This window comes from Alosa alosa, chromosome 13, assembly GCF_017589495.1.
Source record: "Alosa alosa isolate M-15738 ecotype Scorff River chromosome 13, AALO_Geno_1.1, whole genome shotgun sequence".
NCBI lineage: Eukaryota > Metazoa > Chordata > Actinopteri > Clupeiformes > Clupeidae > Alosa > Alosa alosa.
In genome coordinates, this window is record NC_063201.1 from 6,126,534 (window position 1) to 6,141,765 (window position 15,232).

General features: G+C 45.8%; 1 protein-coding gene across 6 annotated transcripts in view; it reads right to left on the reverse strand.

The window, feature by feature from the left end:
• The window catches only part of oxr1a (oxidation resistance 1a), a 142,358-nt gene that overhangs the window by 3,495 nt on the left and 123,631 nt on the right, over window positions 1–15,232 (reverse strand). For 4 of the 6 annotated variants that reach the window (XM_048261777.1, XM_048261776.1, XM_048261775.1 and 1 more), the window contains 6 exons: window positions 14,560–15,232; window positions 10,991–11,159; window positions 7,640–7,820; window positions 3,110–3,190; window positions 1,844–1,969; window positions 330–482 (listed from right to left, as the gene is read on the reverse strand). The exon at window positions 14,560–15,232 is cut by the window's right edge and continues 19 nt beyond it. In XM_048261777.1, the coding sequence (XP_048117734.1) occupies window positions 330–482; window positions 1,844–1,969; window positions 3,110–3,190; window positions 7,640–7,820; window positions 10,991–11,159; window positions 14,560–15,232 (1,383 nt within the window). Of the gene's footprint in view, window positions 1–329; window positions 483–1,843; window positions 1,970–3,109; window positions 3,191–5,962; window positions 6,259–7,639; window positions 7,821–10,990; window positions 11,160–14,559 lie in introns of those variants that run through there. The other 2 variants (XM_048261779.1, XM_048261780.1) reach the window with 2 other exon arrangements.

Below are 15,232 nucleotides of genomic sequence, written 5' to 3' on the forward strand. Positions count from 1 at the left end.
AATGCCAAATATGTCCTGTGTAACCATAATCTTGGAGAGTCTCAAAGAGCTCCAAAGAGACTTGGCACAATAAAATCTCCTCTGCCAGACGCCTCCTAGAAATGTTAGGCTAAGCGAATGGCAACACCTTACACTGCACTTTACGACTCGGACAGAATTACATCATTTAGCATTAACAGCAAACTGATGGACACTTGAGCAAACATTGGAACAAATATTTTGATAGAATGCATCCAAACAGTGAATATTCAGAACAACTGAATTCAGTCCTTACACAGCTGCGTCATATGAAATTGGCGCTTAAATCTTTACACTGATGATTGACTGACCGTGCCGTCGGCGTCCTTGATGACCAGCAGCACAGGCGTGTCCAGGCCTTGCATGACTCTGTACAGGGTCTTTATGCTCATGCCATGCTTGGAGGTGCTGTAGGCGAGTGTCCAGGGGTAGCCAATGGTCCTGGGCGGGAGGTGCTTGGCCAGCTACACAACACAGAAGGACAGAGGGAGTGAAGTAAACAGCAAGAAGAGACACATTTGAGGGCTACTCCTAGCATGTAGCTTAGTGACACGCCTGGTAAAGTTACCTAAGAGTAAGCAGTAAACCTCCTAAAAGAGTCCGTCTGCTAAGAGAATTGGGCCATTGGCCTCTCCTATTCAAATATTTACGACTTGAGTTAATTTGACAGAGGGGTATAATTTGAAGCAAGGTTACTGGCTTACCCAGGTAACTTCAGGAGTAACCGCTGATCTCAAAGCAACACATTACTTTAAAATAATAGCTGCTCAGGGCAGTGTTAGAAATCAGCGGTCACTCCCAAAGTTTGCCACTTACCTCCCCCCGCTTTGTAGTACAGCCCTCTGGTTCATCACGAAACCACATGAATAGTGCCCTGGTCAGACAAGGTAGCACTATCAATGGGCAATTACAGTACTGTCAGTGTTGTTGACCTTTCCACATGGGCAAACTTCAGGCTAGAGAGATACCTGTATGACCCCGCATGAATTTTGCAACAGTGACTAACACATCAACAACAACACCACCACCTATCCACCCACACAGCCACCCTTCTCTGGCTTGCTTTATCCCGAGTCCACAGCTTGCACAGCATTCCCTTTGAATCCATCAGATTACGACGCCTTATTGAAAGCGCTTTAGTGATTTGCCAGACACAGAGGACTAGGGCACATGGAAATCCTGGGGCATTGGCACCTAATGCAAGACTGGTCTACAAAAGGTCTTTACCCAGAGGATTAGCCCAGTCTTATTCAAGCTGCTTCCCACAGCCTGTGGTACTTCCCGCGATACTTCCTGTAAATCTCATGGATAACAGAGCACAGCTGAACTGAAATGTCAAAGGGCAACTTTGAAGCACACTGGTCAAGGGACTGTTCATATTAGAGAAATGTGGAAAATTAAAAAGGTACACTATGCAAGATTTTCACCTTAATATAACCTTTACGAAGCCAATTTGATGGTAAACAAACATGAAATAACCATACAGCACAGCCATACCAAGTCGCTAACAAGAGAACCAGCCATACAACTTCAAGAGTGGCGGCCTGAAGACATCTCGCGAGAATCGTGAAACATTACCTTGTCAGTAGATATAGCTCTTTGGAGATGGATTAACAACAGGCAAAAACTTTCACCTCCACAACAAAAGCATTTGCATTGTGTACAGGGGGAACAAGCCACAAGTGGGCTATTAACAACATTAGAGTTAAATATAAATATATCGTGACTCTGGGGGGAGCTCTACAGACATCAAAAATATACTATAGTATATAGTCCCCCCTGTATCTGTGGTGCTTTGCCATGTTGCATTGGGAATGAGAGGTACCTTCTCAATCTGGTCGCCTTCCAGAAGGTCACTGTCCTCGCTCAGGTTAGGTCTGAACGTCTCTGGCTCCAGGGTGGCAGTGATGGAGCCACCATGGTTCGAGTTCACCTCCTCCTTGGTGGTAATCTAGAGAGAGATATCAGCGGTCAGTACACGACACACGTACACACAAGGAATAGCAAACAGTGCATATATTTCTTCCTATTTAGACTTCTAACTAGCTACAGTAACTGGAATTACAACTAAGCCGCTAAAAATAATCCGAGGGAAATAAATATGGTAACCATTCTAGGTACAGGGTCCTACAGGCCGGAGCAGCCTACCTTCTCCATTGTTTAGTCCGAGCGAGTGGTCAATAATGGTTCGTTTAAAAATGTGTCCTCTCTTGAATTTGTGTGCATTTGTTTATTCAAAAAGGGAGTGAAACCAGGACCACAGCAAGATACTAAACAAATGCAAATGCTGGCACCGTGGAAGAAATGGAAACTAGATGCAAAACAGCCTCCAATGTTGTAATGGAGCAACTTTGAGAAGAAGAAAAAAATCAGTCTAAGTCTATACGTTTCAGTCTAGATATAGCTCAGCATTTTTATAGTTAGGACTAAGCATTGACACATAATTACTGTTTACCCTGAATGTTGGCTGAAGAAAACGCATGGGCAACCAAACCAAAAGGTTAAGCACCCCAGGATTAGGCTCCATGTCTAGCCTGAGTGGTTTGGCGAGAGCAGGGAAGTGCTTTAGGCGCTCAGCCCTGTGTGCCCTGTGGCGCGCTCAAGTTACCCAGCGCTTGCTTGAATTACCAGCATTGTCTTCAGCAAACAATTCAGCCACTCATCGATGCATTTCTAACTTCCGCACCGTTCATCTATACCTCAAGACCATCAACACCCCCCACCCACCCCTCCCCAGAGCCCAACACCCTGCCCACCTCCAAACAGGTATCGTGGCAACAGAGGGAAGGGAAGTACCATGACCGTTGAGCCAAAATTCCCTCATTTGAATTAAAAAACTGCCAGACAGGGAGAATGGGTGCCAGGCAAGCCTCAGTCACCAGAGAGCTCACAATGGTCAGTCTAACTTGGAGACCAGACTTGCTAGGAGGTGACTGAATGACTGGCCTAAAGAGCAGATCTCCCAATGGCATAAAGCTATTGGGGAAAATGTTGGAAAAATGGGTCCGCCATGGGACCTGTGTGTGTTGAAAGGCTGAAGGGTGTGTGTCTACAAGCGAGCCTAGAGAGGGGTGGCCATCGCACTGAGCACCTGGAGCCGCTTGCATAGGGCGCGCAGATCTTCGCTGTTTAGGGCGTCAATCCGCCGGTGGTACTCAGTCAGCGACACTACCTGGGGGAAGAGGAAGTGACCTGTGTGTCAGATGGAGGAGACGAGGATGGGCAGAGAAGATGCAGAAGAGACGAGAGGCAAGCGAGAGGAGGGGGAAAAAGAGAGATCCTGGGCAGGCTACAGCTCTGCATCCTCCAGCTCTGAGATCCATGTGCATCTCCAGATATCAATCCCCGTTTGGACTGTTTGAAAGGAGGGCACCGTGCAACTGAGGCACGCGAGTGAGTGAGGCTTGAGTGTGTGTTTTGCATGACTGTGCAAGCAAACCTCTCACTAATCTCACACCATGACAAGTGAAAAGAAGCCTGTGGATACATATCGCATAATACCAAGAGTAGTCTATTTTTTTGACTGCTGACAATGTTTTCATCCCCTTACAAGCTTACAGTGCTTTCACACCTATAGGCCTTAGCCAGTTGAACTGAATTTGACCTCCTGGTTTGGTTCATTTGTGTAGGTTGGGCCACAGTTATCGGTCAGACCCAGAACATAACAATCTTACCACAACCATCAAAAATCTCAGCCCAAAACAAACTAACTAGAGGGAAAAGCCCTAAAAGGCACAGTTTCTCGTACATTCATGAATTAAACCTAGTGCTGGACTTTAGTGGATATATATATCATACATATCTGTCAATAATCATTTTAATGCATGTCTTAACATTGTATACTATTACAACCTGGTTTTAGGCAACATGACACAATAGGCTATCATACACATTATTGCTGGCCTGGTTTGAAAGGCAACACATTTCTATACGATAAGTCAGTTTCAGTTAGTCAGTCAGTGTCATAGGCCTCAATGGTATAATAAGTATATATACTCTTTTGATCCCGTGAGGGAAATTTGGTCTCTGCATTTATCCCAATCCGTGAATTAGTGAAAAACACTCAGCACACAGTGAAGTGAAGCACACACTAATCCCGGCGCAGTGAGCTGCCTGCAACAACAGCGGCGCTCGGGGAGCAGTGAGGGGTTAGGTGCCTTGCTCAAGGGCACTTCAGCCGTGCCTACTGGTCAGGGTTCGAACCGGCAACCCTCCGGTTACAAGTCCAAAGCGCTAACCAGTAGGCCACGGCTGCCCCCAATTAGGTGTCTATCAGCAAAGGGGCCCTTGGCCTGAAAAGTCAACCGAAGCACAACTTTGACATTGGCTTAGGCCCTTAGAGCACATCTTCCACATCTGAATAGAGGCAAACACCAAGTATCTACTAAATCCACTTTGGGTTAAATTAGCCTCCAAGTTTGATAAATGCTGGCCTAAAAACACAGCTGAGCACACCGTTAACTCCACTTCACAGGGAGGTCTGCAACAAATAACCTAGGCTTTTCTCAGCACTTCTTGAGTCGAATACACATCAATAATGAACTTTACCAAGAACCATTCTGTAGCAGTGAGGCTTATGTAAGCACTGAGCAACATCAGCCACATCTCAAGAATCCAGAGATTTAAAACAACCCTTTAGAATAGCTTACAGCAATAGAAGAGGTTTGCAAAAGCCACAAAGCATTGTATTTAAGCCACATTAAATTATATTACAAAGCTCTACAGAAATAAAAGATATTTCAGGGTAATGTGTGACCTCATAGTTGAGAAAAATCACCGGATGTATTTAACAGTATTTGACACATTAGTCAGACCAGTAACAACTCTGGTGTCTATTAGTTTTTGAGTGTAAATAAGACTTTCGGGCAAACAAGTTGCCACTTTACCGTTTCTTCTGAATTATTGACAAATGTAATCAGGACACCATCATGAAAAATGCATCTGCTACTTCTTTCCTCTGTCCGCAAGGGAAGCTGCGGAGACAGGTCAGCTCAGACTTTGCTGTTCGCTACGTCAACTGTCACCAAAACAAAGCGGAGCACTAGACTGGCAGCGCAAAATAAAGATTCACTGACAGTGAGCTACATTTTCCACACGAAGACAAAATCCTTAAGCTTTATGGTTTAGTTGGGATGATTCTCATATTACCACGTTAACTTACAGTTAAGCTAGTTGAAAAACAATGACCTGTTAGAAAGACTTAGGCTACGTTGTTGGATCAATCAAATAAACTATTTTGGCTACTAATTAGGCTACGTTGTTGGATCAATCAAATAAACTAATTTGAAAGGGAATTATAATAAACAGACCGGAGTTAAAAATATGGCTAGATGTTTGTTAGGTCTTTGTAATATGACCAGACACATACCTACCCTACCCTTTCAAAACAGTAAACATCTGGTTAACACAAGGTCAGAATCACCCTATTACATGAATCAGGTAAAGCACAAATTGTGCCAAATAAGACAATTTTGGAAGTATTACAACATTTTACTATCGTGTCGTTAAATCTTCACTTGTGTACATTTAACTTCTACCCTCAAATGTTTGGGCTAGCAGGTCGCGGGCCTTCAGGTCACTGTTGCAAGGACACCGGTTCAACGTGTCAACTAATCCACATGTCCCCTCTAAAATCACCATCAAACGACAGCTAATCGGTTAGCTACAACCGCAGTTTGCCAGTCCACTTCCACAAGTCAACAACCGGCCAAAGTCATGTGTGCGTAACAGAGGCACTGAACCAAACATCAAGCGCAGGATTAGCTACTGGAATTCGCTTTGGCAAGGTTTAACAACACACAAGTGAACAGCTTCTCGGCTAGCGTTACGACTGGATGGATTGCCATTCGGTTGATGGTTAAAGTTAGCCAAGAATGCTAATAACAGCTGACTGGCTAATCAACAAGACTAGAGTATCAGCTACTGTTTTAGTAAGGTAACGTACATATTTGTACTTAGGAGTCAGCTGATTTGCTTCCTTCACCCTCCTGGAAAACATGTCTTTTCGGGGCGAGGCAGATACGAGACGAGTCTGGCATTCCAGTTTCTTGAAATACTCCCACTTGCACAGACGGTGGACCGCGAAACATCCAGCCAAGCAAACAAAGTAGAAAATGTGTTTTTCAGGGTCTTCACTGAAATTGGCTGACAGCAGAGACAACCAATAGAACGCCTGGACATGAATATGGCAATATTCTATTGGTGTAGATCTGTAATCGGTCTTTCCCACTGTATGCCCATTTAAAGACGCAGACCCCAGCTTTCCCCATCAATAGGCTACTCAACGCCAGGCGCACGAACATTTGCATTCAAAAATGCACGTTTGAAATTCAGTTTCTTAAGAAAACACAGTAATTGTGCAATGTACCGTAATATGATTTGACGACAATCTTGACATCCTTTTTGACATGATATCTTGACATGCAAGTCATGCCCTAGACTCGGTTAACGCCCTTATCTATCCTGCACACAACTTTAAAACGTCACGGCAATAAAAACATACCACTCGACCTTAAATGCCTATGACAAGCGCGAATGCATACTCCATACAAATACGTTTCAGTTGTAGAAGTTTGCATTGCATGGCACGGCGCTATGTCAACCTTACAACCACAACTCAGAACCACATCATCACCTGTCTTTAACAGATGTCTAACTTTGCGTTTGTATATCATTTTACATGCGACTAGCAACTTTAGCGTCCTTCTTAAAGTTACACTGTAGGCTATACTTTCAAGAAGGTTTGCCAATCACCCTAATATCCAACAAACAACATATTGACTTGGCACCCTTTCTTTCATTTGATATTACAAATGAATATCAAACTTTTTAACCCTAAACACAAGACTCATTTACTCATTTACTCTCTACTCATGCCAGCACTCAAGTCATATTAAACAACCTGACATTCAACACATTTTCAACACCAAGATATACCAACCAAATAATGCCATCTATGTAATAGATATTAATAGATATAGCACTATCTGTTGGTTTCACATTGAAAAAGTATGGCTCCACACTGTACAAGGGAAAAAAAATTGAATATATATCATGCATGCATAAATCGCATACATGTATTTGTTGCTTTCTTGTAAAAAAGACCCACTGTTGCACAGTCATGCAAAACACAGCAGCAGCAAGCTCACTGTTAAAGAAACACACTGGAACAGAGACTGGGATTTGACAGAGCGGAGTGCACACTATCTGATCTAATTGTGAGACATCAACCAAAGACTACAGAGCTCTGACACAACACATGTGAACATAAGAAGAGATGAAGTGCAGGTCAAACAGCATAGCGAGCGTCAACGACACCTGGCTAAAGAAAAAACACATAACACCGATGACACATAACAAACAGCAACAATGCAATAAATTCAGTGCACATAACAAAACTACACACACAGACTTGAAAACAGGTGCGAAAAACACAATCACCACCATAAAACAATATTAAACTGTCACAGTGAACACAAGTTTAATAGGCACACAACACTAAAGAAAGTCACAGTATTACACATGAGAAACATACACACAGGCTAAAACACACTCGGCAGACTGAACAGTGCTAAAAGGTCTTTGGCGTGGTCAGCAGGAGGATGTGACGTGGGGGCCTTACCTCCCACTCCTTGCTGTCGGAGGCGTCGGTGGTGGAGGCCTGCTCCTTCTGCTCCTCGGCGCCATCGGACTCCTCCAGTTTCTTGACCACCATGAAGCCCGGCTCCTGGCTCATGCCTCCGAGGCCGTCGCCATACATGTCGGGGCTCCACTGGATAAAGAAAACATACAGGTGGTCCGTCCTGGAGGACACACAAGATGGGGTGGAGAGGGACTGCTGTTAGAACATGGTAATAGTGAGGACTGCTGTTAGAACATGGTGATAGTGAGGACTGCTGTTAGAACATGGTGATGACTGCTGTTAGAACATGGTGATAGTGAGGACTGCTGTTAGAGCATGGTGATGACTGCTGTTAGAACATGGTGATAGTGAGGACTGCTGTGAGAACATGGTCACGGTGATGCTTGAGCTAGAGATGACTGAAGTTAATGTACAGTACATTATAACAGTATATATATATATAAATGGATTTCAGTAAGTCTCTTACAGTACTACTCATTCCCAAAGTGTGTTTATATAATAAAATAAAATCTCAATATGACAGGTTAACAAAATCCACATTTCTCATGTAAAATATCTTAAATAGAAGATATGTAGAATATCTTAATACAAGATACTGTATGTTTGTATACATCATCATATCTGAGCTGAAGCCAATATTTAACAGGTCAGGAAACAATATTGAGAGCTCCACATTAGAGTCATAATATGCCAGAATATCAGTCTTCCGCTCAAGGCACACGTATCGGGGACGAGAAGCCATCCGTTGCCAGAGCAACAGCAGAGAGTGGTGAGGGTGATGCAGAGCAGGCGGACAGCAGGCACCTTGGCTGTGTCACCATGCGACTGGGCCGGACCACCGGAGCTTGAGCCCTGCCGCCGGCTGACGAGAGCCTCGGACAGACTCTTTCATCTCGGCCGCGCTCGGCCCCCTCCATTGTCATGATACTCGCCGCTGATCTTCCGGGTCGCCACTCAACTAGGTCATGCAGCAGGGAGGAGCAGAGCGGAGCGGTCTGCACTGCGTTGCGGTGGAGAGACAGACCGCACGGCACGGTGACATGGCCGCCGCCTGCAACTTCAGGCACGTGCACATTGGAGCTCGTAGATTCGCACACCCGCATGCATCCATGCACATCCATAAAGAATGTTGTGGACACTTGAGTACAGTTATATACAAATAAATATATATAGTGTTGACTGTGTTAATCTACAAAGAGCTGCAGAAGGGCAAGTACTTGCCGCTCTTTATCCAATCCTGGGTTGATTCAAAAAAGGCAATTGGTGTGAAATGCTTTTTTGTAAAGACATCAAGCTAAAAGGCAGGCATGCTTATTTGTGAACCCTCTTTGGTTCTCAGCTTGGGAAACACAGAAGAGGCAAAGAATTTTGAGCCGTCTAGAAAAAAAAAAAAGTAAGACTGCCCTTTTCAGCGAAAGGGGCAAGAAAGAGTCATATTCTTCCTCTGTCCAGCGGGAAACAAAGACAGCACTGTGTGGGCAGCGGCGAACTGACAACAAGGCTGTGACAGATTCTGTCTATTTCTGGTCTGAAGCATGCGTCTCTCCAGCACGGCCCAAAATTGAATTAATCTGTTTGCTCGTTGAGAATTAATTTACTAAGAAAACAAATGTTATGGCCTTGATGGAGGGCTAGGATAGCCTGCACTGACACTCTCTGATGAGGGTGTGGAGGGGGGTATACAGTCAACAGAATGAAACGGCTGACGTGGCAGAAGCTCTTTCTACTGAACGGCCACTGACAAAGACAGCCCCAATGACTCCCAGTGTGACACCAATATAGAATTACTTTAACCAGGCAGGGGAGATCCACTATCGTAAGCATTCCACGCAGTTGGGAGATGCTTCAGGGAAGAGGAATGTGTGGTGGCAGGGAAGGTCTTTCAACAATAAACAAAGTAAAAGCAGAATGCACAAGAGGGAACATTCAACAAGCAGTGTGCTTCTTCCTGGCATCCTTCCTTATTGAAAATGTCTCTTTGTTTAATTGTGTGTCATTGAACTTAAACATATATATATGTTTTTTACCTTTGATTTGTTGAATAAGGATAGTTTGGTGCATGGCCACTAAGCTATCCTGAACCGGAAACATGGTTGATTCCCCCTGTGCAAATCTCGGACTTTGAAATGACCACTAAAATCTGAACAATCCTTGACTAGTGACTATGGCATAGACACAGACTGTTATAGTATCTTTTAAGTATCCTTATTTTGTGTAATATCATTTTTTGTGAAACTGAAGTATGTAGTATCATTAGTATATGCGAAGACTGGTTTAAGTGAAAGAGCAGACCTGGCAGAAAATGTCATAGATAAGGTTTGGTGCCAGGAAATGTAAGCAAAACCTAAAGAATGGCAAAACCTAAAGAATGTATGAATAACAAGATGAAAGGGCAAAGGTGAAGTACCATATGTAACCTGGTCAGCTATCTATTAACATAGGTGGTGGGAAAGCCAGAGTGTGTCCAGTCTAGGATGACTTGAAGGGGTATAAAGGCTGGACAGCAGCCAGAGTGTGTCCAGTCTAGGATGACTTGAAGGGGTATAAAGGCTGGACAGCAGCCAGAGTATGTTAGCTTGTTTCATGAACCAATGCCCGGGTGTGCATTAAAGCTACACTTCTTCAGTATTCTTTCGCTTTGTCAAAATGATTCTGAGTTTGACTCGGTTGATCAGAATTTTTCTACAACACTGTGACCCAAACCATCCCTCTGGTCCCCACCACCTCCTCATGTTACATTATCCCTTCCAGTTGGAGATTCAGGTAGAAGTCACTGGAGCCTGTTGTGAACAGTCTGCAAGGCAGCCAATCAGTGTAAAGCTCACTTCATCATTTGTGTAGGTGCCAGATGAGCATGAGGGGGAGCTAGATATGCTAATGAGACATTTTATTCCCCTACCTAATTAAAGGGTTGTAAATGGGCTTGTAAAATAGCATCTGAGCCTCTCACATAACATCAGAATAAAGAGTAAAATACTCTGTTTATCCTTTCTATGCCATCTTTAATTTGCAGTCTGTCTAGTGAGTGGTTTGATCTAATGATTTAAAGGTACTCGTGACAGGTTGAAAATGAAAAGCGCATGTGGTGGGAGGGACATAGCAGACGTCTCTATCCAAAGACTTTGAGACAGTGATGTTGTGTACCAGGTAAGTGATGTCAACCATTGCTCCAGCACACCTCCAATGATGGTGGGGGAGACAGAGCAGGTGAAGTGTTTCAGCACGTCATGCGCTTTTGACTGTGAATTGTGGGAGTGATCAGGGGTGTATGGCGCGGAGTGATCAGGGGTGTATGGCGCGGAGTGATCAGGGGTGTACGGCGCGGCTCACCTCTCCTGTGGGACAGCGAACCAGTACTCGTGCTTGCGGTCGCGCTGGGCGTACTGCTGCATGGAGGCGCTGGCGTTGGACAAAAACGTCTTCTTCATGGGCTTGCCCACCCGAAGGCACAGGAACTTGTGAGACCTGGACCTCTTCCTCTCCCTGAACACCGCTGGGCCTGAGGGCACAGGAAATGAGGCAATGTCACAGGAGGTAGAGGTGGACATAGATATTAGAAAGCTAGATACCGCATTGGGCTCCAGATCGTATGTAAATAGTGACGCCATCTTGGTGGGGGCAGCAATCACCGGAGGCCAATGGAGGAGCATGTGACTGACTGGAAATCAGACAGGTGTCTCTGATTGCCGGCAAGTGTTGCCCATAGACAGTAAAGGTGTTGCCCTCAGCAATATGTCGGCCGCGTTTACGATGCCACCTAATAGAACTTGACGGCCAATGCGGCATCTAGCTTTCTAATATCTATGGACTGAACTTGACCCACTAATCAACTAGACCAATGTAAAAACACTTTTCCAGATTGATATTCAAAGCATTAGCCACATTGGTGCAGTGGCACTAATCTGAATTACCCTTACCCTGGAAGAAAACAAAGAAAACTCAAAATCCGCTTAAAACCTTTAAGACCGCCAAATCTCTTAGATAGTCCTCGACGGCCAGATCTTACTTCATGCCACCTTTATTAATAGCCCATTAAAAGGTCATCCCAGCTGGATGCTAACAAAGAAATACGGCCCCACACTAGTAGGGAAGCGTTAGTGCCATTCACTGAGGCCAACGAAGGTTAATCACCTCAGACAACAGATTCTCCACGGGCGTCCATTTGAGTCCATTATGGTGGTGCCTAATGGACTTTGTTTCGGCGCTCTGTTTGTGGCTGCATACGGTGAGGGAAAACGAGAGGAGGGTGGGCCAGAAGGCAAAGCCCCCAGTGGGAGTCCTCGGAATAACAACGGTGACTCACACACTGCCCTCTGCAAGACGGTGGGCATTTAACTAGGAGCTGAGCACAGTGCTCGAGCAGACTGAGGGAATGTATGTAGGAGTGTGTAGAAAAACTGGTATACACGTGTGTGTGTGTGTGTGTGTGTGTGTGTGTGTATGTGTGTGTGTGTGTGTGTGTGTGTGTGTGTGTGTGTGTGTGTGTGTGTGTGTGTGTGTGTGTGTGTGGTGTGTGTGTGTGTGGGACCCATCAGTCACTGTTGAGGCAACTCTACATCACAACAACACCACTCAACTGCTCCAGCCAAGAACAGCAAGGCAGACTCTTTTGGAGATTCAGAGAGCCCAAAACATGGAGTACTGGTCCAATTTAAAACTCCAGAGAAAGTTGGCCAAACTGCCCTGCGCAGACCATCTGTGTCAGACACCATCTACAGTAATGCCACCATTGGTGAGGAGATCCTTACCTTCTGTGTAAAAGCCTGCCTTCAGGTTCTCCCCACAAAGTACAACCTAGCACCTAAAACTCTCAAATACTAGCTTTTGATTTCTGCCATTGAGAACCTAGGATACAAATGCCAGCTCATTGTGTTAGTGGTTGGTAGCCTAGGTCATGTACATAGGTTGGTGGTCCGTGGACTTTGCATTGGGGGACTATATAAAACTAAGGCCAAGCAGCTAGTGAAGTACTGTTCCATATCAGCAATTATAGGAAGCATGTTTATTTAGAAGAGACGATGCTTCCTATTCCCTTGAATCTGTAAACTCATGATAAATTGCTGAACTGCTTTAATCTACTGGATTATTCAGAAGATTTGATTCCTAATGTAACTTGACTTGTAAAGTGGAATCAAATAAAGTATATAAAATGTGTGTGTGTGTGTGTGTGTGTGTGTGTGTGTGTGTGTGTGTGTGAGAAAGAGAGAAGGAGAAAGAGTCAGTAGGGGGCCGCATATGAAAGAACAGTGACATCATTACATACTTTTCTGACTATATATTTAGTCATTTAGCAGACATCCTTTCTCCAAAGCAACCTATTGATCACAGTATGAATTCATACATATTATAAACAGCAACCAACCTCTGCCATCTGAGCAAAAGAGACACATCAGCAGTGAACAACCGAGCCAACCAACTGAACAGCCAGGAAAAAGTAGATCCGTACATGTAGAACATGTCTACTGTAATTTAAATTTCCCCTTGGGGATCAATAAAGTATCTATCTATCTATCTATCTATCTATCTATCTATCTATCTATTAATCTATCTATCTATCTATCTACTGAGAGATAGGATATCAGCAAAGAGCCTAGATACGGACATGCCACAGTGTACACAATTTTCAGTAATGTACAGAGCCTAGAACTAGTCTTTGATATTTGCTTAAATCAAGGTCTTGTCTTTGCCAAAGGTGTTCTGTGCTTCTGTGTGTGTGTGTGTGTGTGTGTGTGTGTGTGTGTTTAGGGAGGAGGGGTGGTGCTGGTGGTGTTTGTGATTCTGTGTCACTGTTGGCTTTGATGGGCTTGAGCTTATCAGGGGACAGGGGGGGCGAACGGCACGGGTTGACTGTAGCGTATCAAAGCAGAATGCGGAAAGGCCCGGAAAGCTTCACATATCTCCCGAGGTGATAACAGGTGAGGTGCATTTTCATAAGTCCCCTCCTCTCTTTCTCTTTCTTTCTCATTCTCTCATTCCTCCTGATGTCAGTCTCTCTCTCTCTCTCTCTCTCTCTTCCTCTCTCTGGCTTAGTTGGGGAGGGGAGAAAAAACCTAACCGCAAACACACTCCCACACACACTTATCAGTTGCCTCCGGCAGAGCCTAGACCTCACAGCCTTCACCACGGGGAGTGCTTGGGCGTTTGATAGTTACGACTTCACATGGCTCCTGTGGCAATCATCAAACATGACAGCCTTTCAGGACACACTGCTTTCCCACAACACACCTGAACAGTCCTGAGGCCTGCCTGATTTCATTCCCTGCTCACACAGGCAAGGACCACACCATCCCATCTTGCTTTCATTAACCACATTGTAAAAATGTACACACAATATTTTAAATATTTAAATATATGAAAATATTTATGATGTATAAGGCCAAGCCAGATGGCAATTCAGTTTCAATGCAGTTTGTTTGAGACTGAGTTTTTGTTTTTTAAGTATAACTATAGTATAAGTATATATACTCTTTTGATCCCGTGAGGGAAATTTGGTCTCTGCATTTATCCGAATCCGTGAATTAGTGAAACACACTCAGCACACACTAATCCTGGCGCAGTGAGCTGCCTGCAACAATAGCGGCGCTCGGGGAGCAGTGAGGGGTTAGGTGCCTTGCTCAAGGGCACTTCAGCCGTGCCTACTGGTCGGGGTTCGAACCGGCAACCCTCCGGTCACAAGTCCGAAGTGCTAACCAGTAGGCCACGGCTGCCCCCAAATTTCAATCCCACTACAAGTAAACAGCACAATACAAATAATAACAATATAAGTAAACAAGTGACAACAAGACGGAGATGAAAAGGGTGGAAAAGGAGGAAGTGTAACACAGAGAGAGAAAAGAAAGGAAATTCAACAAAACTCTGGCCTGTCAGAGATGGCACTGGTGTGGACGACGGTGTCTTACCTTCGGCCTTGGCTTCTTCGGTGGGCTCTTTCTGCTGGACGTTGTCCCTCTGCTCCTTGGCTTGTTGCATAGTGTGACTCTTCCACATCTTCCGCAGTTCCTCCACGTCCGACTCCGAGTCCCGGGTCCTGTCCCTGGCCAGCTTGGCTCCTCCGGGGCACTCGCCGGCGCCGGACCCAGCCCCAGGGGCAGAGCTCTGGGAGGCCGGCCGGGACGCAGACCCCTGGCCTGGGCTGGCGCCGTCTGGCTGGTCCTTTCCGCTGGCGCTGGTGGGGGTGCTGAGCTGCAGGGACTGTTGCTCCTCACTGGTCAGCTCCGAGCCCAGGGAGGAGCGCGGCTGGGCGGTCAGGCTGTCCGTGTCACTCTGCTCCCCGCCGCCGGGCCTCTCCTCCTGGCTGGCCGACCCCCGGGCACTCCCTGGCCCCGGCCCCTTCCCCACCACGCTGCCCTCCGCCTGGGCCACCGTCTGAACGGACTCGCAGGAGGCGCCGGACGACTTGTCGCCCTGTCGGAGCTCCTCGGCGGACGGCAGCTCCTCGCGGATGGGCGACAGCTCCGACTCGGTGAACACGTCCTCGGAGATGGAGCCCTCGGTGCTGCGCGGGGCCGTGCTGGCGCTCTCGTAGCCGCCGCCGTCACGCAGACGCAGCTCCGGCGGGGGCTGGGCCGTCGA